The sequence below is a fragment of the Amyelois transitella genome, chromosome 29 (assembly GCF_032362555.1).
Source record: "Amyelois transitella isolate CPQ chromosome 29, ilAmyTran1.1, whole genome shotgun sequence".
Lineage (NCBI taxonomy): Eukaryota > Metazoa > Arthropoda > Insecta > Lepidoptera > Pyralidae > Amyelois > Amyelois transitella.
Window position 1 is genome coordinate 1,773,800 of NC_083532.1, and position 24,538 is coordinate 1,798,337.

Genomic DNA, 24,538 nt, shown 5'->3' on the forward strand with positions numbered 1-24,538 from the left:
AAATGATGGCCATAAAAAATTGAAATTATTATCATTACAGTGGTAAACAGTTGTGGCCGTGCCGTGTGGTTCCCGGCACCATTACAAAAAAGAATAGGACCACTCCATCTCTTTCCCACGGATGTCGTAAAAGGCGACTAAGGGATAGGCTAATAAACTTGGGATTCCTCTTTTAGGCGATGGGCTAGCAACCTGTCACTATTTGAATCTCAATTCTATCACTAAGCCAAACAGCTGAGCGTGGCCTATCAGACTTTTCAAGACTAGGCTCTGTCTTCCCCGCTAGGGATATAGACGTGATCATATGTATGTATGGTAAACAGTTGGTGTTTGCATGCACGTAAGTATGTATGGTGACGGATGTGATGCTCTTATCGTAATAGCAAAAATTTTGCAAGGAATCTTGCACATTCAAGCAGAGAAATTAACGATGGACGGAAGTCAGTCGGGAGTAGCTTTTTGTAAAAAACTGGCTCACTCACTTCAAAAGCGTGGGCGTAGATGGACCCACAGAGTACATTTGTCGGATGCCGTTCTCCACTGCGCAGACGCAACAAGGAATTACACCAAATGATGGTGATTCGAGAAGACAGACCTTGTTTGGACATCATTTTGGCTTATTGCCAAAATGATGTCCAAACAAGGTCAAGTATAAATTCAAGACCAAAGATCGTGTGCCCGAAGGTTTGCCTCTATGTACCTAACATGTGTTCTAGGAGCATTTTTATCAAAATCGGTGCAGTTATCAAACTAATATCTCTAGTTCTTATGGTTGGATTTTTACAATACCTACTTCCTTATTTATTAAATAAAATAACTATTTAGTTTACAGTTTTATTTCTCACAAAGATCTAGGACGATAGTGCTAGACTATTTAAAAATTTCAGTCACAATTAATTTATGGCGATTACATATAGCACAAATATAACACCAAAATTTATTTATACTTCTGTAATAAAACATTTTTCTATCCTCATTGTTACATGACCTAATACAAAAACTCATGTTATACGGCGCCTCATCAGGACCTCAAAGCATTTTCTCACGTCTAGCCAACTTGCAGCTGAATTTTAGTTGGTTACTTATTAATATTTATTATTTACTAATTTATGTACACAAAAAATCGAGAATGATAAACAAATTACATTAATAAAGGTAATTTATTTATAATTTTATAATTACATATAATTGTAAATTACATTAATTTAATATTGTGAAGATTATAGGTCGTCCAAAGAGTTAAACAAACGGCTAAGAAAAGGCCTATCATTGCGTATGTGAGTAGTCTAAGCCAAAACTGTTGCATGTACTACAAAAAAAAAAAAAAAAAGAAATTTGACACTCGGAACTAACAAGTGTCCTTCTTCCAAGACGCCGGCTTAGCGTGGTCGTAAAGAAGCACAAGCACGTTGAAAACGCCGACATAACACAGAATAATTGTCGAGCTGTACAAAACTCTGTCGAGAAAACCAGCTTTCAGCCAAATCGGCCTTCCATCTTCGCACTGGAAGTCTTGTTGCAATTTTTTTAATTTGACCAAGCTGCGTGGTTGGTTTCTGACGACTGCGGTGGTTGACAAATTTCTCGGTTCTCCGAAAGTCATCCTGGCGATGCGTGGGAACACGGGAACACGTAACATATATTGGAACATAGCTAATAATTTACAATAAGTTAGTTTTTCGGTTGCTTGACGTCTGCTATCGAGTTCGACGACGTGACGTTGTCATTTTTTTTTCTTGTTTTACAGTGTGCCAGTCTTCTTTTTTATCATAGAATCTTAGAGTATTTATTTCACTAAAACATGGTGGTGACAAAAATGATTTGATATTTCATCTGTCTACCCCGTAAGAGATAAAGACGTAATTATACGTAGACAGAGCCAACAGTCTAACAGGCCACGTTCTGCTGTAAGCACATTAAAAAAAAGTATTTTTAAAGTAGGTATTGAACTAAATTCACCTCTTTCTTATTTTTTGGTGTTATTGTTCACGGAATTTTGACCACGACAGTTTAAACTGCGGCCCGGAAAACCGCCAGGAGAATGATGATATTTTTTTATTCTGTTCCTGTTATTTACTAACTATAATGCTTCTATAAAACACATGCAGCACACAAGTTCGTATCGTTCCATTGTTCAATTCCAACAAGAATCCAAATCAACATTTAACGAGCGAGACACCACTACTCCTGTCTCGCTCGCTTCCTCCGTTATATATCAAACCGTTCGAACGCCAGCGCCTTCCCTTCTTCCTCGTACTCTTCTTTCGTCATACAAAAAGAGTAGAAGTCTGGATCTCTGAAAATCTTCTTCCCACCCTCCCACGCATAAGTCAACGGCTTCTCAGCCAACGTCACGTTAACATCAAAGTGGTCCAACGCCAGACTTCTCACTTCATTGTACACTCTGTCTCTAAAACCTGGGAACAATGTATTGCCTCCATACATGACTATGTTTTCTAGCAGACTTTCTTTATTCTCCTCCGGGCAAGCGTCAATCGCGTGGATTACAGCTTCAGGGATCCCCATCTGGGGGATGCCAACGTCTGAGGGGTGGAACAGCAGCTCGGGGATGGAGAACCGTTCGTTGTTAAGCCGTAAGGTCTGTTGTTCCAGTTCCTCGTCAGGTTTGACGATTTCACGAAGATAGCCGCGCCGGAGTGATGTGTAGTCGGGTAGGACGTAGTCACGTACTATTGTGTTTTGTGGAGCTGAAATTGCAATAAAAATAACTAAGACCTTAACGGAAACATAATAAAAAACCAAAATATAAGTTTCAGATTCCTTTTCTTCAGATTTCACAGATTGAGTTAGCCTTGAAGTCTATGATACTATATTTTACTAGCTGTGCCCGCGCCTGCCTCCGCATGTAATAGTTTATTGCCTCCTCGATAAATGGTCTATCCAACACAAAAAGTATTTTTCAATTAGAATCAGTAGAGATTAGCGGCACAGAGGCCTTCATCCACTATCGTTTTATCAGCCATTAAGGTGCCATCAAGAACATGGCGCAAAGATGTGAAAGATATGTGTGAGATTCCACCAAATTAACTGAGGTACCCATTTCTGTATCCTGGTCATCAATAATTGAAATACAGACTATTATCATCCCCTTGGAATATGTCTTAATTGGTTCCTCACATGTCTCTGCCTACCCCTCCAGGAAAGAGGTAAAATTTATATAGGAGATGAAGAACTAAAGCAGTGGGCAGCTTTTCAAATTAAAACTTGTCAACAGCCCAATTTGAGGGAGAGGAGGCATGCACAGAGGATGAGAAATCTATGAGACACTTTATTACACAAATAGAAAGCGACACCCTGGCTGGTATTCGAATGAGGCTCTTTGGATCGGCTTACTGCGATCTGGAGGACTGCTGGCTTTACGTAACAAGTAACATTGTGAAATTCACGCAGTCCCTGTTCAGAGGGTGTGATAAGGGTGAATAATGCGTGGGGTTAGTACAATACAATCCAGAGTTTAAGATGCTTCTCGAAATCAGACGGTTGCTTGTAATATAAGAATGTAGGTCTTAAATTTTTGTCTAAATAATCCTATTAATATCCTACTACTATTATAAAGGCGAAAGTTTGTATGGATGTTTGTTACTCTTTCACGCAAAAACTACTGAACCGATTACCATGAAATTTGGTATGTAGGTAGCTGAAGACCCAGAATAACACATAGGCTACTTTTTATCCCAGAGTTCCCGCGGGATTGATAGGGTTTCCATGCGGACGAAGTCGCGGGCGGCCTCTAGTTATAAATGCAAAAGTTTGTGAGTATGTCAGTATGGATGTTTGTTACTCTTTCACGCAAAAACTACTGAACCGATTAAGATGAAATTTGGTATGTAGGTAGCTAAAGACCCAGAATAACATATAGGCTATTTTTATCCCAGAGTATTGAGTGTTGATATGGTTTCCATGTGGAAAAAGTCACAGATGGCCTCTAGTAAACAATAATAGTAGTTCCTTACCTTTCTTCCTTGCAAGCTCCATGTCGGCCATAAAGTCCTGAGACACAAAACACGAATCTTCTTTCACTTGATTGATTACATAAGTCTCGTCCATTACATTCAGCTGTCTGTACGAAATAATTTCTTTCAAATGATTCGTTAACACTTTACCACCCACATCAATCCTACGGATACCCTCTCTGTACTTCTTACCCTTTATGTACGGAACTATGTACGTATAACTATAACCTGAGTCAATGACTACCGTACATTGGTTGTTATGGCTCTTCCGGTAGTTGTACTCGGCCAAATCAGTCGCGTTTACCCTTAGTAACGATTGACATTCATACTCTTCAAAAAAAATTTCGGTCATAGCCTCCTGTATAGACGCAAAATTGTATAATGGTTCGGTCACAATCAAAGGAGTTTCGTTGAAGTTGACGGGGCAGCATTCCTTGCTAAACATGTAGTCCCAAACAGTCTTTTGTGTATCCCAGTTGATCAGAAAACCTTTTTGAAAGGGCAATATGTAAAACAGACCCGATGCATCACGGCATTCGTCTATCTGCGATCCTATGAACGGACGACGTCTTTCCGACTTAGCCTTCATTATACAGTTAGGCACTACCTTCGGCTCCATCGATGAAAAGCCCACTTTGGCTGTGTAAGCCCCATTGTCGAGGATATAGCAGGATGTTTCAGTCATTATGTAAATGTGAGGTTACCGGCGCGTTTTCTGTATCGTATTGAATCTTCACATATTTCATCAATTCGCAGTTAGTATTAATCTATGTGAAACAAGTTTTAATACACATTTTAACTTATTTAAATAGAATTATTTAATTTTAATTATATCTTTTCTGTAATTAAATAAATCATCAACAAAGCAAACCACCCCAATCAACAACAATCATGTGACAATGACAACTGACAGTGACTTTTTTTTTTTTCCCGTTTACATTTACTTAGTTCAAAATAAAGATTATGTACGACGTACATAGTTATTTTCAAAAAAACATTATTTTATTGTTGTGTTTTTCACAATATTATTTTAAAAAATATTAATTATTAATGAGTGGTGTAAATTACTCCAGCGCTTCAATGTAAGGTCTCGTTCATATGATGTGTGAACTCCAGAGTCCAAGGTCGTACTTTATAGGCTTGGAATTATTTAAAAGACTCCTTAAATTCAGTTTGATACCTACATTATTTATACAATTGTTTCCTAAAAACTTGGTTTCAGACAACGCTAACCATATGTGCTAACTAATAAACAGTCGGGAGTAGAATTTGTAATACAAATTCGTGATTTACTTCATAATGAAGTTAAAATCCTTTTAAAAAATTTTAAATTATAATTAGCAATTCTATCATCTGATCAAAAAGTTAAACTTAGCCTATCAGTCTTTTCAAGACTGTTGGCTCTGCCTACCCCGCAAGGGATATAGACGTGACTTTATGTATGTATGTATAATTAGCAATAATATTATAAGACAAATATAATGATTTCTATGGGTGTTATAAATTAACCTCATATCTATCATGTCACATCATCCATCCATCCAATCATACCTCTTTTTTTCTTTGGGGTAAAATTTCTAAAACCTCCTAAATGTAACAAACACTTTCCTGAAAACCACATCTAAATCTGTTCAAATTAAAAAACAAATAATATTCTTTCCTGCCTATCACAAAAATAAAATAAAACTATTTTGAGTTAATTAATGATAATTTATTACATTTCTTAACTTATACCTATGGAACTTCTACGATGTTACATACCTGAAAAAGAAATTAAAAAAAAATCACACACAGTTTTATTCATTTTAAATAATCCAATAAGACATTATTATATTTTTTATCTGGTGCCAATGAAGAAATGCTTCAAGTGGTGTATGGCCTATGATTGTCACAGAATAAATTGTGAAGCAAAGATCTAGAGCCCAAGACTTGAAGAATCAAATTATCATTGCAGTGTCGCCCAGTCAATTCTCCCTTAGGAAATGCCTGGGTGTTGTCTATTACCATGTTTCATGAGTGGGTTGGTAAAGTAATTATTTGAAAGAACTCTTGTTTTTTGTGACCCCATTATTAGGCTCGCAGATGTTTATCTAAAGAGATGATGCCATGTGGTTTCCAACACCAATATAAAAAAGAATAGGACCACTCCATCTTTTTCCCATGGATGTCGTAAAAGGCGACTAAGGGATAGGCTTACAAACTTGGGATTCTTTTTTAGGCGATGGGATTATATGACCTTGAAGGATGCCTTTTCTTGGTATCTCTCTCAAACCCTTACATAAACAATAAAATAGAAAAGAGAGAAAGAAAGTCATGCCTTATCAACATTTTGTAAATAATTTCATACCTGCCCATTATCATGAACATTTTTACAAAGCATATTTTGCTTTCCCTTTTTTCTCTTAGCAACATTCATGAACTTTCTCATGTTTTGTCTCAGGTTTTTTTTAAATTTAATATTGGATTAGGCATTTGTCTTCCATTTCACGTTAGTGATGATGAAGTTATATTTACTGTATTTTTTTACTTACATTTTATCATCATTTTACTTCTTGAGGAGCTGGTGGCGGGTGATGAGGTAAGGGGCAGCGATTCCGGAGCCAGCAAATACAATGAACAAGGCAGTCAGCTTGTACCTGTTGCTGATGTCGAACGGCAAGTTCTGAAATTAGAAATTTACTTATGGGTAATTAACATTTGTAGAGGCATAAACATTACATATAAAATTCTTATAAGACTGTATTTATGATCTATGATTTAAGTCATTACTGATGGTAAAGCAAAATTTTAAATAGTACACATTTCAAATATTGACTTTATTGTTGTAACCTAAAAAATCCTATTGGCCAAAAACTGAGAATTAAGGTATTTTTAAGATTATAAACTAATTATTGATATAATAACATTAAAACGAGCATACTAGCTGAAAGCTACATTTATATAAATTAGGTTTTTAACAAATAGCATTATAAAGTTTTAAGTAAAATAACAAATGATGATTATGTAATGTACATTTTCAAAATTGGAATTATTCATACCTCTCCAGGGACACCACCGTGTGAGTGACTCCTCACGAAGTTAGAGATAACATTCTTACGTAAATTGTTAGAAACACTGCGGGAAATTGCTCCGATCATTTTGAAACTTGTTTTATATTGTAATTGCGGAGAGCGCAGAATATTCGATTTCCTTTCCTCAAATATGTTTTTTTTTAATAAAAACTACTACTGCGTTCCTGTTCCATATTCCAGCGTATGACAGTAGTAATTTTCGACCATGAACGCAGCAATTATGTTCTACTTTGTGAAATATTTTAAAAATAAAACTGCAATTTATAGAGATTAAAATTTTAATAAATCGGACAGAGATTATTTACTCAACTACAGTAATACACTCATGTTTATTTTACCTGAAAAGAAAAAAAATATTTCTATTAATAAAAGTTAGCTCATAGTATGGCAATACAGAAAACTCTTGACCCTTCTTGACTCTTTTATTTATCGTTTTTTGGCTTTGGCAATGAAAAACTATTTGGAAAATTTGGTTGGAGACACAAATATATGTATTTATTTTTAGGGTTCCATATCTTAAAGATAAAAACGGGACTCTATTATTTAGCCTCCGCTAAGTGTCACAAGGCTGTTTCTCATAAACAGTGATAGCTAGAAAGCGGAATTTTTGTTTATAATGTATTCCGTTGCCGCTATAACAAAAAGTACTAAAATTGAATAAACAAAAATTAAGGGGTTCCCCATATTTTTAATAACGATAACAGGTAGGCGCTTAAAATTTTCACAGAAAAATTAACTCGTCCTTTTAAATAAATAATAAAATATCAATACATACATTCATATAGTCACGTCTTTATCCCTCGCGGTGTAGGCAGAGCCAACAATCTTGAAAAGACAGATAGGCCACGTTCGGCTTAATAATAGAATTGAGACAGGTTGCTAGCCCATCGCTTTAAAGAAGAATCCCAAGTTTAAAAGGCTATGCCATAGTCGTCTTTTACAACGTGCTTGGAAAAGTAATGGAGTGGTCTTACTCTTTTTCCACACGGCTTGTAAATAACAATACATTAATTATTAGAGGGCGATTTTAATGAACAGGTTGAAAAATGAAAAAAAGAAATATTTAAATTACAAACGTGGTGGTGGTACGCAACTACGTGCGCGAGTCCGATTCGCACTTGGCTGGTTTAATTATAATATGTACGGACGTTAATTCGGCTAAAGAATATACCTACCTATAACATATTTTGTTGTAACAAGAGATATTTTCCATCGCCTGGGCCCCAGTTGTCTTTTATTATAAGCGATGAGCATTCTTATAAAATCAAATTATTAATGTGTTAGGTTTGTAACTTTTGTATTGTTTGTAAGGGTTTATCTTCGGAAATACTGAATCGATTATTTTTGCCCTCTATAAAGGTACAATATCTAAGAGTGTTTTAGGCTGTGGCTAGCCTATATAAGTACACCTATAATCCTATATATCAGAAGACACTTTAAACCAATGTAAAGTCTAAATGTATGTATGTTATTCTTATCATTATGTGGTCTAGGCGGGTTTACCAAGATTACCTAGACAAAATTCCCGCAGGCACGAAAATGAGGAAGTCTTATACATACTTGTATGAAAGTTCTTCAATTAGCCGCTGTTCTTCCTCAGCTGGTGTAGGACGACGAGGAAGGGTGCGGCGACGCCCGTGCCGAAGAAAAATAAGAAGTTTAATGTCAACCGCGTCCGATTGTAGATGTTGAAAGGCAGGTTCTGGAAAATAAACGGTTTATAATAAAATAGATGGTAAATATTCTATGCCTATAATGTTCTATACTGTCTTCCGCCTTGGGAAAGAGGCGTGATTTATGTATGTTAATATTACATGATAAACAACACTACTAAATAACACAACAGGCGCAACAAATTGCACGTAACGTGAGCGAAGCTACAAGTTTTATCCCAAAACGCAATTTTTTTTTTCTGAAGTTATAGAATCAAATAATGTAAGGTCAAGAATACCCGAAACCGCCCAGCTCGCATGAAGAGAGTTATGAATGTGGATGAAGCGAAGGAAGTATGCAAAGATCGAGGCAAGTGGAAAGATGTAGTCTCGGCCTACCCCTCCGGGAAAACGGCGTGATTTTATGTTATGTTATAAAATAACTTCCAGATACAACTACGTTCTTTCTCTACTTTGGATAAAATAGTTCGGAGTCCAATGAATGATTTCGAAATTAATACAAAACCTACCTATATGTTAATTTGATCTTATAGCGAGCTTCGCGTACCTAAATAGTGGATATATTTTTTTTATTCCTCATTAACCGGCTCAATAAATTCCACCATTCCTGTTTCTGAGTTTAATGTCCTTTACGTGACCGTGGATAGTCCCCGCCCTTATTTTATGACTGTGCCCTTGAGGTAAGGGCGTGTTGACACGAATCAACAATAGGACATTTTCATAATTTCGTATGATTCCCGCGCGACACTTTATAAGTAAAAGGGCCACTTACTCTGTCTCTTATCTCTTTTATAAATGCTTTATAAGGTACTCCTTCCTACATCGACAAATCTAAACTAAGTAAATAGGTTACTTTTTTCTTTTTAGACTGAAAGAAGCCGTGTGGTTCCCGGCACCAATACAAAAAAGAATAGGACCACTCCATCTCTTTCCCATGGATGTCGTAAAAGGCGACTAAGGGATAGGCTTACAAACTTGGGATTCTTTTTTAGTCGATGGGCCAGCAACCTCAACTAAAAGTCACTATTTGAATCTCAATTCTATCATTAAGCCAAATAGCTGAACGTGGCCATTCTGTCTTTCAAGACTGTTGGCTCTGTCTACCTTGCAAGGGATATAGACGCGACCATATGTATGTATGTATGTATGTAGAAGTTAAACGGGAGTAATTCCAAGTTAAACATGTCTAATATTGGATTCAAACTTTAAATGTATGGAGCTAAAAAGAAGTGGCCGTGTGGTTCCCGGCACCATTACAAAAGAATAGGACCACTCCATCTCTTTCCCACGGATGTCGTAAGAGCCGACTAAGGGATAGACTTGGGATTCCTCTTTAATGTAAATCCCTGCCAATCTAAGGTCTGCCGCGCCGATGGATGCATGGCTAGGGGCGAGCCTAGTCTCGAGCGTGCCACTTCCGCCATGGGGTTGGGCGACCCCCAGGTAATGGCTAGCCTTACCCTGGCATGCGGGGCTCTGCTGGGGCGGACAAAATTTTTCCCTAGCGTCTCGTGGGAATCGCATGGATGCAAATTTTTTGAAAGAGCACCTAGATGGCGGCGATGGTGTCCGCACCCCATCACGTCTCGTTCCCGGCGGGAGCGGTATGCGGTCTGCTGAAAGCCGCTTTGCGACGATGAATGTAAGAGGAGGAATGAAGGATAAGATTGAGGAAGTATGCCAGATGATGGATGAAAGACGTTTGGATGTGTTGTGCGTGAATGAAACGAAGCGGAAAGGATGCGACGCGACGCAGCACGGCCCTTACACGGCGTATTGGTCTGGAATTTCCAGTACCAGCCGAGGCTGTCAAGGAGTCGGTCTAATTCTTTCTGCACGAATGGCTGAGTGCGTGAATGAGTATGAGTGTGTCAGCCCTCGTCTTCTATGGATTAGGCTGAAAGTTGGAATCACTCGGATCTTCGTTCTAGGTGTTTATGCACCTTGGGATGTGGGTTCGAGGGGTACAACATCAGCAAAAAGCGAAAACGAGGAGTTCTGGAATAGTGTAAGAGAAGTATTGAAAGTTACCAAGCCAAATGAGAAGATTATTATGTTAGGTGATTTTAATGGATGGGTGGGTGTAAAGCGTGACGGATATGAAAAGGTGCTTGGTGCGTTTGGTGACGAAAAGGTGAATGATAATGGAAGAAGTGTATTAGAAATTTGTCTAGAGTGGGATCTTTTTGTGTCGAACTCAATGTTTCAACATAAAGAGATCCACACCTACACAAGAGTGGAAGGTATTTTAAAAAGTATGATAGACTTTGTGATTGTAGATGAAAGATTGAAGAACAAAGTGCTGGATACCCGTGCATATCGCGGTGCTGGCATTGACTCGGACCATTTACTGGTGATATCCCGGATAAGGGGTATCTTCAATCGCTGGCGGCACAGGGTAAGGGAGCAAACCAGCGCTTTGGAAAGAGTAAAAGTAGAAAATTTGCAAGATATGGATGTAGGTAAGAAGTATATTAATAGACTGAAGGATGAATTTGAAGATTTAGAGGAAATGAGCGATATTGAAGATGGATGGAAGGAATTTAAAAAAAGAATTGTGAAAGTAGCTGTTGAAGTGTGTGGTGTAAGTAGAAGAAGGAAAGGAAAAAATCACAAAAATGCGTGGATGAGTAAAGATGTGCAAGAACTTGTGCGATTAAAGAAGAAAGCATGGCTGGATTTGTTAGCAGCAAAAGCTAACTTAAGAATGCAAGAGGTTATAGATGAAGATGTGAATGAAGCACGTAAGGAATATAAGAAAATGAAAGATTTGGTTAAGAAAGCTGTGATTAGAAAGAAAGAAGAGTATAAAGAGGATTTTGATAAAAGGCTATCAGAAGACTTTCAGTCAAATCTGAAAGTATTCTGGAAATCCGTAAGGTCAGCCCGAGGAAATACTATAACCAGAGAGCTGACTAGGATCAGATGCCAGGATGGTAGCGTTGTGAAAGGAGAAGAATGTGTACTAAAGATATGGAAGGACTATTTTGAAAGTTTATTTGAAAAAAAGGAAGGAAATAAGAAAGATTTCTGCTATAGCGAAGAAAAAGAGAATGAGATGGAAGGCGAAATTGAAATGTTCGAAATTGTGGAAGCACTTAAGAGTATGAAAGCGGGAAAGGCTGCTGGGTGTGATAGAGTGTCGGTCGAGATGCTTAAAGCAGGAAAAGGCGTAGTAGCTAGTCAGTTGTACTGCCTTTTCAATTTGTGTTGGAGAAGCGGCCGAGTACCAAAAGATTGGTGTAAGGCTGTTATCGTGCCACTTTACAAAGGAAAAGGGTCACAGCTGGACTGCAAAAATTATCGTGGTATAAGCCTGCTTAGCGTCGTCGGCAAATTGTATGCTAAGGTATTGATTAATAGAGTCAGGAATGAAACTGATGACAAAATATGGGATGCTCAAGCGGGATTTCGAAAGGGAATGGGATGTACTGATCAGGTCTTTTCCTTGCGGTGCATAGCCGAAAAGTTTTTGGCCAAGAGTCAAAAAGTCTATTGCACATTCGTAGATCTGGAAAAGGCCTATGACAGAGTTGAGAGGAATGAATTGTGGTCAGCACTTTCTATGCATGGGGTGAGCAGTCTCTTAATACGAGCACTGAAATCCTTATATGAGGATTCGAGTGCTTGTGTCAGGATAAACGGAGCGCACACTGAGTGGTTTAAGATTGAGAAAGGCGTTAGGCAAGGATGTGTTGCGTCACCGTGGCTGTTCAACCTATTTATGGATAGCTGTTTGACAGATTTGAAAGAGTCTAAAAGTGGATTAAGGATGAATGAGTTACTCGTCAAATGTCTGCTCTATGCCGACGATCAGGTTATACTGGCGTCATCAGCGGAGGAGTTACAGGAGATGGTAAACTGTATGCATGAAGCTTTAAAAGAGAAAGGAATGAAAGTGAACGTAAGTAAAACTAAAACACTGGTTTTTGAAATGGAGAAAGAAATGACAGCATGTAATATTTTGATTGGAGGAGAAAAAGTGGAGCAAGTGAAAGAGTTTGTATATCTAGGATCAAAGTTTACATCAGATGGCAAGTATGATAGTGATATTGAAAGGAGAGTGAACGCGGGGAACATGGTGAATGGAGCTTTGCATGCCTTTATGAGCAGTCAGAAACTATCCAAAAAGGCTCGACTGGCTGTGCACAGGGGCGTGTTGGTCCCGACATTAATGTATGGGAGTGAAAGTTGGGTATGGCAAAAGAAACATGAAAGCAGAATAAATGCAGTGGAAATGAGAGCGTTAAGGAGTATGATGGGTGTGAAATTGAGTGACAGGATAAGGAACAGCGTGATAAGGGAATGTTGTGATGTGAAAGAAGATGTAGTTACAGGAATAGAAAAGGGTATGTTAAGATGGTTCGGTCATGTGGAGAGGATGAATGAAAGCAGGTTGACTAAGCAGATATACAAGGAGAGTGTGGAGGGAAAGGTCGGAGTGGGAAGACCTAGACGAACGTATCTTGATCAAATTAAGGACGTCCTGGTAAAGGGTCAGGTCAAAAGTACCCGAAACCGCCGAGCTTGTATGAAGAGAGTTATGAATGTGGACGAAGCGAAAGAAGTATGCAGAGATCGTGGCAAGTGGAAAGAGGTAGTCTCTGCCTACCCCTCCGGGAAAGAGGCGTGATTTTATGTATGTATGTATGTATGTAAAAAGAAGTATGAAGCTGGGATTTTGTCCCAGTTGCGAACTCCTTGCGATTATGAGGAGGAGTCCTTGAGGAGTATCCTTTGGTAAGCGATTAGCCAACTGACGATAGTCTTTAGAAACGGCTAGGAGTGCATAGAAGACACATAATACATTGACCCTGACAACATAACACTTTTATTTACAGTCGCGTAATAGAGGCGTATGCACTAAAATACCAGTTTTATCGCACACCTACAGCGCTGTGCAAATATTTTTATAGCCAACTTGGTATTGTTCGGTCGAGTTGAATGCACACATACACACACACACGTTCATATATGAAAGTTTAACAATGCATTATCACACGGTATAATGTAAAAATATTTTGTTTGTAACGCTATTTGTAAGAAGGAAAACGATAAGATGAGTAGAATCGGTAGGATGAGCGACTTATTTTGAATACGCATAATTTTCATTCAATCTCAATAAGTAAGTAGACGATAAAATTAGGATAAATAACAACATGCTTTTGCCATGAATGCAATAGGAAATATGTTGGTACGATTATGTAGGTACTTAAAGTTATATTAAATTTAAGTTATTTCCTTGACAGGTTTTTAGTAGTTATTATTACATTACACACAGAAATATTTGGAATGCCAAAACAGAAATTTAAGTATAATAAACACTATCTAAGTAATTCATAAAATCATTGTTATTTGGACACCTGATCTACCTACTTATGTATTGATTGAATTGTTAGTAGGTAATTAAGAAATCTAAGTAGGTATATATTAAAAACTTCTGTTTATAATAATCAGGTAAAATACTTATTAAATTTCAATTAAGTAAAAATGAAAACCTTAATGACTCTCTCATCTTTGGATGTTCCCAATAGCACTCTCTTTTCGACATTTCTCACCACGTTTTCCGGACCTTAGAGTCTTTGTTATAACTTAACACCTCTAACTCCACATGGTATGATGTACTGATTACAATGGAAGTAGTATTACGTAACAAAAGAGAACTTACTTCGCCAGGAATACCTCCGTGGGAGTGGGAGCCATTTCTAATGAATTTCTTCATAACAACACGCCCAACTTGGTTCGAAATTCTTGCCACGGGTCCAAACATCTTGAGTCCTTTTTACAAAAATGATGTCAAAAAAAACGCAGGTAGATAAGATTAACAGGTAAGCAGTTATTGGCTGTTGTCGATATGCATGGGCATCGATGAATGATAAGCCGGTTGGTCCCATGTTTGAGTAGCCAGCAACCCTGCCGAGTTGAAAAGTTGTTATTGTTGTCCAACGGCAAGCAAGTTGAGAGAATTTTACAAAAAGTTGGATTATAATGTTACTGGTAAATTCGGGACGTTTATGGAATTTTAGAAATTACCTACTTACTTACCTGTTTTTTTTTCTGTTGTTTTCATTCATTGAGATGAGTTTTAATTTAGGTACTATTATAAACTACGCTTTTTCAGAATGCTTGGCTTCCATGGAAGTGTCCAGAAATATTATTATATAATACAATTTGTATTTTTAGAAATTATATCAATCCAAATAACAAAATCGATGAAGTACCTAGTTTAACTACCTTCACTCGCGCAAATTTAGCGCCACCTACACGCGCGATTTAGCGCAACAACACAAAAAGGTTTTTCGCTACGACTGTAACATTAACGTATTTACTTCAAAATAAGTGCAAAATATTAGTCATGTAAAAATAAAATCATTATTTTACATTACATAAAAAAATCCGAAGGTTTATCTTTGCAACCTTATCTCATTTATTTATTTCCATCTTTATTTTTCTTCATGTAATTCATAATTCAAAATGAATTTTCCCACCTTTAAATAAAAATCATGTATATAAAAAATATTTTAAGTGGTATTCTTATTCAGAAGAAATTCTGTAGCAAGGGACCTAACCCATATTAGATCATTTGTTTATTTGTATCATTTATAGTTACACATTCACTTGCCTGAATGTGCAGGTTTCTTTCCCCCACGCGTTTTCCTACCGGCGCACCACATTGGAATAAAAATCAACAAAGCCTTGTTTTTGATATGGCAACATTCTGTTTAGTAGTTATTTATATTTGTAAGGGCAATACATAATCTGCCATTTAAAAAAAAAGAAACAGTCGGCCACGCTTGCTACAGAAATCATTTCACGTTTTGGGGATAAAATTCCCCAACAATTTCGTTCAAATATTGCTGTAATACCTAATAAATTGAAGAAAACACTCCTGTAATACCTCAAAATTCACAATGGCAGATTTAGACGATTTCTTCGCAAAGAAAGACCGCAAAAAATCGAAAGTCAAAAAGTTCGCGACTGCTGACGAATTAGCTAAAAAAATGGATGACAATAAGCAAAAAGTTGATGTTCGGCCGAAGAAAGAAAGACCAGCGCAAGAAGGAGACGAGCCTGGCAGAGCTGGGGTGAGTTTTCATTGAGAATACCATGGATTTTACAAATCTACTTGATACCATTTCAGCTGTCAAATGATACAATGGTTAGTAATTTTCTTTAGGGTTTTGATAAGTTACATCCTCAATTTCTTCGTGAATGTCTAAATCATATTCCTAAGTATCTATAATTGAACGAATTTGTCATTAATGTTCGAAGTTAACGCAGTGATTATCCTATCTTGAGGACGTGTTTGTTAGGATGACTATCATTTTGTACTTGTATCAATAATTACCGTCCAATCTACGATTCTAGGTCATCTTGTATGTTCAACACCAATATTGATGGTTCCTTAAGGCACAGGCTCCGTTGATATCAATATTTATGTATTAAGTTGGGCGTAAACTGATTGTAGGTTAGAAATCCTAAAGCCAGTTTTCCTTTTGTTACAACCTTAAATTTCTGTCGTGATATTTTTAATCTGTTGCATTAATAATGCGCGTCATATCGCTTTCACCAATAATTACAGTGTTAATTCAATATCATTAAGATTATTTGTTTCCAAATAGTCTAAAACACATTAGCTAAAGTACCTGATGACATATACTATTTTGTTTGTCAGGAGCATAAATTTTTTGTTTACCAAAACAGTACAAAGACCATACCAATGTATAATACAGCTAAACAGAGGGTCTATCAGCAAACATTGACAAGCCAAATGTTTAATCATGGAGGATAACTCAAACATATAATGCTTTGTCAACAATTAAATATAACCTCATAGCCCCTTGACTTTAAACAATACATATTGATATTTTAAATCTGAAAGTGTGTTTGTTCGTCAATCTTTTAATCAATCTCCATGAATTTTGCTTACAAATAGTGTGGAGTACAGAGATGGACATAGGGTATTCACACGAAGGAGTCACGGATGAAAGCATGTGTGTAGTAACTAGCTTTAGCACGAGGCTTCAGTCCTGTGGGAAATTCTAGAAAACCATTTTTTCTCTAGAGTGGATGGGGATTAAACCCATTTTCGAAAGCAGTAACATAGTTGTATGAAGCTGATGTCGCCATGCATTTTTCTTGGGCAGCATTACAAACTTAAAATTAACTTTAAATCTAAATTTTCATGTGAATTTAAATTAATGTGATTTTTTTCACATGAGTTGTTTTGTAACACATTACATCACTGTTAGTTGCCATAATAAGGAAAATTTATAGGAAAACTGGATATTAAATTAAAAAAAATAAATGCTTTATTTAGGTCAACAGTAAATCGGCAAAAATTATCCTTTAATATATCTAATACACAAATTACTGATATGTATAAAATTAAAAGACTTGTTGATTTATAAATTCAATTTGATTTATTTTTGGCTTCAGCCTTTACAGATAACTGAGGTAAGCATTTCCCTAGTTAATAGTTATATAACTTTCTACCGTTATTATCTCTCGTTTCGCTGAACCGATTTTGATACGGTTTTCTGGAAAGTGTTTGTTACATTTAGGAGATGGTTTCAGAAATTTTACCGACCTGTAGGAAGGAGGATATCGATTGGAGGCGGTTCTCTTTTTACAAAAGTTCTTTAAATTCCCGGTTTTGTCCTGTAGTTGTTTTCTCTGACATAGGATGTGATATGAAGGTTCAAACCTCAACCTAGCTGGGTCCTATCTAAATTCAATAAAGACATATTACGTCAGTACTATTATTGTTCATTGATACATTCTTTGTTTGTACCACTGAGTTTAGTCCCACTATGTATTAAATATCTCTTTGTCCCAAATAATTTCATTATTTTATTACTACCTCATCCTACTTTGTATAATTCTTTGAATCCATTGTTGTGATGTATGAGATAAGAGATGATTTTGTAATCCATAGAATATTTACAACCTTTATTAGAGGACTACTTTATCAATATTTAAGAGGTTGTGGGTTTAGCTATAGTCACAAGATCCAGCAACTGACAGCCAGATGATAGCGAGCTACTTAACTTGATGAGCGCTGAAGTAAATACTTTGTTGTTTTAATATGGTCTGTTTTTATCTTATTACAGGGTGTAAAGGTAATTATTTTTTTTATTAAACCCTGTTTCCTTTTACATTTTCCTCGCGAGATTACAAACGATGCACTTTTTCCTATTGGCATGGTACTTGTATATAAATTTAAACAATATAAATATTATATTTATCATAGTCGAGTTAGTTAGGACGTCTCCACCATCTTTCCCATTGATGTCGTAAAATGTGATTAAGGGAAAAACTAATCAACTTGGCATTCTTCTTGTAGGCGATGTGCTAGCAACGTGTCACTATTTGAATCTCAATTTCATTAAGTCATACAGCCAAACGTGGCCTTTCATAGTTGTTTCAAGACTGTTGGCCCTGCCTACCCCGCAAAGGATATAGACGTGACTACATGTATATTATTGTTTCAGGAGGAAGAAGAATGGAAAGAATACGAGGAGCCCGTAAAAGACTACACGGGCCTCAAGATACAGGTGCTGCAAGGCGGCAACGGAGCCCCCGAGTCAGGCCGGGACTCGGCCGGCGAGAGCGCCGCGCCGGAACACGGGAAACAGAAGGGGCCGTGGAACAAACCTGTGAGTTTTTTTTTTTTTTTTATTTAAAGCTCAGGCATTATTTATAAAAGCAAGAGTGAGTATTGTTTGATTTATAAATTGGGGATTGTCAAAGCAAGAGTGAGTATTGTTTGAGATTGCGTGCACTACCTTAGGCCTCACCTTACCACCACGCTGATTGAGCGCATTTAAATCTATACTAATATTATAAAGCTGAAGAGTTTGTTTGTTTGAACGTGCTAATCTCAGGAACTACTGGTTCGAATTGAAAAATTATTTTTGTGTTGAATAGACCATTTATCGAGAAAGGCTTTAGGCTATATAACATCAGTAATAAATAACACTTATAAACAAAATTAAATTTTGGCGAGTTTACTTTTCTTTTTACTTGGTAGGTATGTCAGAAATAAAAAGATATCTCGACTTTAGATGACGTATTTAAAAAAAAAAACCTTATATTAAAACCGTTTTGGTTCATTCAGTACATCAGATATTTTTATGATAAATTTATTTTATCTGCCATAGAAATGCAATAACATTTTTTTTGTACAAGATTAAGATCTTTAGCCGTCACATACTTAGTCAATTAATATAAAATACCAATACACTACACACTTACAGTGAGGGAAAACATCGTGGGGATACCTACACATTCAGGCAAATGTATGTGTAACAGTTAATCGAATATGGGTTAGGTTTACCTGCAAAGGTTGCCGAGTCGCTTCGTGTAAAACACCTGACTCACCCAATCCAGGATCCATGGTCGAAGGCAAATGTTTTTTTTTCCAAATTCAAATCTCTTTATTGCGGTAACAAAGGTAGAAAAGATGATACAAAACAGGCATACCCCGGGCTCCTCTCCAGAGAGGTGAGGATGCGACCGGGACTAAAGCCAGGTGGAAGAGACGAAAGAAAGAAAGAAAGAAAAATATTTTATTTGATATCACAAACTTAACTATACTAAGTAACAGATTTTACAATTTGTGCGTTTTTGTGACGAGACGAATACACTACATTTGTTCTCTTATGTGCCGTGTGGTTCCCGGCACCAATACAAAAAAGAATAGGACCACTCCATCTCTTTCCCATGGATGTCGTAAAAGGCGACTAAGGGATAGGCTTACAAACTTGTGATTCTTTTTTTAGGCGATAGGCTAGCAACTTGTCACTATTCGAATCTCAATTCTATCTTAAAGCCAAATAGCTGAACGTGGCCTATCAGTCCGCGCAGGACTGTTGGCTCTGTCTACCCCGCAAGGGATATAGACGTGATTATATGTATGTATGTTTGTTGTTCTCTTATTTCTTTATTTTCCAGGCGGAAGTAGAGCAGCCCCCGCCCCCGCCGCCCGTGGAGGAGAAGCCGCGCGAGAGCAAGCCGGCGGCGTACGTGCCGCCCGTTCAGCGCGTGCGCCCCGCCGAGCCGCTGCGCCGGAACCAGGCCGTGAGTAGACCGCCTTACAGGTGGAGGGGGAACTGACAGTGGTGAAGCAAGGCCGTGTGGCTAGCTGAGCCGCTGAACAAGAGTGTACCATCTGTTAAGATCCTACAGTGACTTTCTTCTTCTTCTTCCGCCTAAGTATATATAGAAGTATATCAGCTAAAAGAAAATCCACGTCAGGCCTGAAGAGCCATTAGATAGATAAAACTCTTTATTGCACCATAAGAGTAAAACATACAAAACAACACAAAGCAGATATAGATGGTACAAAGGCGGACTTATCGCTAAAGCAATCTCTTCCAGTCAACCTTTGGGTGGAAGGAAGTCAAACAGGCCATTGTGGGGAACCAGGCTGTGAGTATACCGGCTGTCTACCTCCTAGTCCTCGCAGGTGGAGGAGGAACTGACAGTGGTGAAGCAAGGCCGTGTGGCTAGCTGAGCCGCTGGACAAGAGTGTACCATCTATTAAGACCGTCCCGCCTAAGTGGAAGTATATGTATAAGCTGATGGTGACTGGTTAAAATTTGCAATGCGCAGATAGGCATAGGTTCGAATCCCACCTCGGTCATATGACTATCGTGACCAATGACTATTTTCGAAGTTATGTACATTAGTTTGAATATTAACCAATGCTCTTGCTGTGAAGGAAAACATCGTGACGACTGACGACTGCCCATTCAGGCAACTGGATCTGTAACCATGATCGATCCAATACTGGTAAGGTTCACCTGCAAAGTTGCGGAGGTCAGACAGGAGTCGCTTCGTGTGAAAACCTGACTCACCTAATACACTGTGCCGTGAACCGATACAAATAAGAATAGGACCACTCCATCTCCTTTCCATGGATGTCGTAAAAGGAGATTAAGGGATAGGCTTACAAACTTGAGATTATTTTTTTGGCGATGGGCTAGCAATTTGTCACTATTTGAATCTCAATTCTATCATTAAGCCAAATGGCTGATCGTGGCCATTCAGTCCTTTCAAGACTGTTGGCTTTGCCTACCCCGCAAGGGATATAGACGTGACCATATGTATGTATGCATCCAACACACGATCAAAGGCATTAGATTCATAGTGCGCTGCTCTAGTGTAGTAAATAATGATGATGATGTGACAATAAATAAATAAATATTGTTTGTATTTTAGAAACACGCGCCCGACATCCACAACGACGACTCGTTCCCGGTGCTGGGCGCGGGCGGCAAGCGCGGCGGCTGGAGCACGGCGGCCGGCAGCGGAGCCCTGCCGCCGCCGCCGCGCCAGCCGCTAGCGCTCGGCAACCGGTTCACCTCGCTGCAGGACGACAGCTAGCCAGGTGGGTGTGTTTCAGGGAGAGATTGCATACATATACACACACAGGGATAACTCCGCCCTTGTACATCGTTATTTTTGATGTATTTTTATGTATCACTTATAATTTGTTATGTACAATAAAGAATTTACAAACAAACATATACATATATACAAACAACATACATACAAATAATCACGTCTTTATCCCTTGCGGGGTAGACAGAGCCAACAGTAGAATAGATTTGTTTTCAGAATTGGATACAAGTTATCACTTATTGACGTCACATAACTTAAATCTAATTATAACTATTACCGCTTCCAAAGCGCATGTGTAGAAGAAGCCTTCAAGAAGTCTTGAAAAGACTGATGATAGGTCACGTTCAGCTGTTTGGCTTTATGATGGAATTGAGATTCAAATAGTGACAAGTTGCTAGCCCATCGTCTAAAAAGAAGAAGCCTTAGTTTATAAGCCTATCCCTAAGTCGCCTTTTACGACATCCATGGGAACGAGATGGAGTGGTCCTATTCTTTTTTTTTCATTTGTGCAATTTACTGAGATTAGCGCGTTCAAACAAACAAACAAACTTTTCATCAAAACAGACAGATCTCTATTATCGGACATAGATAATATGTAGTGATCATTAGTGTGTTATTAATTTTATTTGTTTTTCTTCATTTGCAGGTACCAGTAAGCAGCTCCGGGAAGCGAAGAAGTGAAGTGAAGTGTCAGTAAGGACTTTAGATGCGAAGTCTGACGCATACATACAACATACACGTTTCAAACAGAACAGTGCTGAATTTAGGTCTAGACCCACACATAGAAGACATCTCGTCCGGTGTCATAAAAGAATTCTGTTCATGTCAGACTTATATCAGGGTGGATATAGGTTTTACCAATTCTTGAGGTACTTACTGCAAAATATTTTTGAATATAAAAAAAAAAACTTAAATAAACTATGGTTAATAGCAGAACTGATTCTATGTGACATCTGTTATTTCCTTCTGCTTTTTCTTCTCATAATTATTTAATCTAGAAATCCTATATTGCAGTACCTACTTAAAGAAATGGACTATCATTTGTCTATGGATTACACTGAAGCTCCATGTGATCCATAGACATTGTAAGCAACGATATTTTTTTTTTTTGATCTGGACGAGCCGCGGCTCTGATGTGTGGGAATAGAGTTTTATACGGGCTTGTGGCCGCTCTGTCAGATTTATAAGGCTATGTCTTTTAGGAATTTGTATTACGAGAATAAAAAAATGGGAAAATTCAATTTTATTTTTAAATATACAGGGTCACTAATTTGATAAATCTGCACAAAAAAATTATTAAGGTGAAATTTTATAAAATAAAATCCCATGCAATCAATAAAGGTCGGTTCTGCCTTAGGCCCGTTTAAAATAACTAGATTAAGTGGCTCTATATTATTTTTCAAGTTGTCACTTCGGACCTAAGGCTTCTATCTGAAAATTACCACTAAAAAGCTATAAAGACTAGTGTGAAAAGCTTCGCATACTAAGATAAAGACTGAAAAAAATGATAATTTTCTTTCGTAGAAGCCTTGCCCGTATAAACGAATTTATACGCAAATATAGTCTTATAAATCTAACAGGTATGACTTGATATCCTGCAAGTCAACAAAAATGCGGTGAAAAGGCAGTTGCCGTAAATAAAGTCTTCATATTAATGCTCAATTTTTTTTACAATAAAGAATAATGGCAGTTTCGTTTTTAATTATATTTTTCATAAAAAGAAGCTGACAATAAAAATCAAATGCCTAATTTCCACGTATATTAACTGTGTCTCAAAGCTCATTTATTTAAAAAAAAAAGAATCAATATGGCAACTGTCTAAAAAAGTGTAAAAGCAAAACAAAAGTGTTCTATAATAATTGTTATTTTTTATGTTTGTATTAAAAAAAATGCCTGCGGGCGGGGTTGCTATGTAAAATGAGCTGATTAGTGAAACTATTGTAAAAAAAATGTACTCAAATCTTAAATATATGTTATATGGCAACCCCCGTATTGGGAGCGAGCGTGTCTGAACATTTTGGAAACCGCCGGCCGTTTGGGTTACCTGTACAATAGCTGTTATGTACCGTCTCTTTGGAAACACTGTAACATAGTAATAAATTATGTATTTAAAACTGGATTTGTGGATTTTATTCATTCTTTACTTCAATATTTCTTGTGGTGTATACAGAGTCGACAATCATGAGGAGACTGAAAGGCAACGTTCAGCTGTATGGTTGAATGATGTAATTGAGATTAAAATGCACATGTTATTTTAATATCAATTCATTCCTATGACATATTACTAGCTCATCGACTATTCAAGACATTGGGTAAGACCGCATAAAAGTAACAGAACAGCAGTTTAGACGCGCTACAAGCGCCGCAGTGATTCGTATTGTTATGTACTAGCTATCGACCCCAGGCTCAGCCCACGTGAAATATCCTCTACAGTACATTGATGAGAGTCAAAATGGCGGGTGTACCTCAGGCGTATTGTCGTAGAAGGCGACTCAGGGATAGGCTTATAAATTTGGGATTCTTTTGTTAGGGTGCTAGCCTAACAACCTGTCATTATTTGAATCTCAATTAAATCTCAAAGCCGAATAGCTGAACGTGGCCTATCAATCTTTTCAAGACTGTTGGCTCTGTCTACCCCGCAAGGGATATAGACGTGATTATATGTATGTATGTAATCTAATAATGTTTTCGTACAAGGATATAAAATACAATATAGACATTGATAAAGAAATCGTACTATACGGTATTCATAATAAAAAATAAATGGGAGAGAATTTCTCTTCCATTTATTGTACAGTCAACTGTGTCTTGGAAAGTCGGTTGTCTACCCCGCCTGTTTAAATTTAAAAGCGCCCTCTGTTGATTCTGTTTGTAAATGATTATTGGCTCTCCATGCTCACTCCGTGCGTAACAGGGTGTATGGTGTATACTTGTGCAAATTTCTAAAAGATGGCGCTAGTGTTACATTTAAGTTACCGTGGCATGATTTATGAATATTTTTTTAAAAATAATAAGGCTATTTTAAATTTTTAAATACATTTTTTTATTAGAAAAATAAGTAAGTAAACGACAGATATAACAGTTTTGTATTTGATATTTAAATATGTATATTATCTACTAAAATTCTAAAACGCGCAATTAACTTTTCAAAGTTTTGTTAGTATATATACAATGCTAAGTGAGCAGTTGTTGTACTTGCTTCGGCAGTACATATACTAAAATTGGAACGATACAGAGAAGATTAGCATGGCCCCTGCGCAAGGATGACACGCAAAATCGTGAAGCGTTCCACATTTTTTGAAGAGTTTTGTATTGATACCGCTAAAACTTGTTTTGCGCCCATGCGAATAAAAAAATATTTGGGATTTGGATGTATCATATGTATATTATGTAGTATATTATTTTAAATGTA

At 37.3% G+C, this 24,538-nt stretch overlaps 3 protein-coding genes and 1 non-coding gene across 4 annotated transcripts; 2 read left to right on the forward strand and 2 right to left on the reverse strand.

Moving 5' to 3' along the window:
- Window positions 1-1,457: 1,457 nt before the first annotated feature.
- Window positions 1,458-4,838, reverse strand: LOC106131064 (actin-related protein 6). Its single transcript, XM_013330057.2, has 2 exons — window positions 3,975-4,838; window positions 1,458-2,708 (listed from the first exon to the last, which is right to left on the reverse strand). Exons 1-2 carry the CDS (start codon window positions 4,657-4,659, stop codon window positions 2,209-2,211), a joined length of 1,185 nt encoding a protein of 394 aa, XP_013185511.1. The 5' UTR covers window positions 4,660-4,838; the 3' UTR covers window positions 1,458-2,208.
- An 832-nt stretch (window positions 4,839-5,670) lies between these two features.
- On the reverse strand, window positions 5,671-7,354 carry LOC106131284 (cytochrome c oxidase subunit 7C, mitochondrial). Its single transcript, XM_013330330.2, has 3 exons — window positions 7,013-7,354; window positions 6,506-6,636; window positions 5,671-5,735 (listed from the first exon to the last, which is right to left on the reverse strand). The coding sequence occupies exons 1-2, from the start codon at window positions 7,109-7,111 to the stop codon at window positions 6,520-6,522; spliced, it is 216 nt and encodes a 71-aa protein (XP_013185784.1). The 5' UTR covers window positions 7,112-7,354; the 3' UTR covers window positions 5,671-5,735; window positions 6,506-6,519.
- An 8,116-nt stretch (window positions 7,355-15,470) lies between these two features.
- LOC106131027 (protein CDV3 homolog) lies at window positions 15,471-23,245 on the forward strand. Its single transcript, XM_060952643.1, has 5 exons — window positions 15,471-15,803; window positions 18,213-18,377; window positions 19,675-19,800; window positions 20,944-21,112; window positions 21,773-23,245. Exons 1-4 carry the CDS (start codon window positions 15,630-15,632, stop codon window positions 21,106-21,108), a joined length of 630 nt encoding a protein of 209 aa, XP_060808626.1. The 5' UTR covers window positions 15,471-15,629; the 3' UTR covers window positions 21,109-21,112; window positions 21,773-23,245.
- A 1,072-nt stretch (window positions 23,246-24,317) lies between these two features.
- LOC132903769 (U6 spliceosomal RNA) lies at window positions 24,318-24,424 on the forward strand. Its single transcript, XR_009657481.1, has one exon. It is a non-coding gene; the product is annotated as a U6 spliceosomal RNA (small nuclear RNA).
- The last annotated feature ends 114 nt before the right edge of the window (window positions 24,425-24,538 follow it).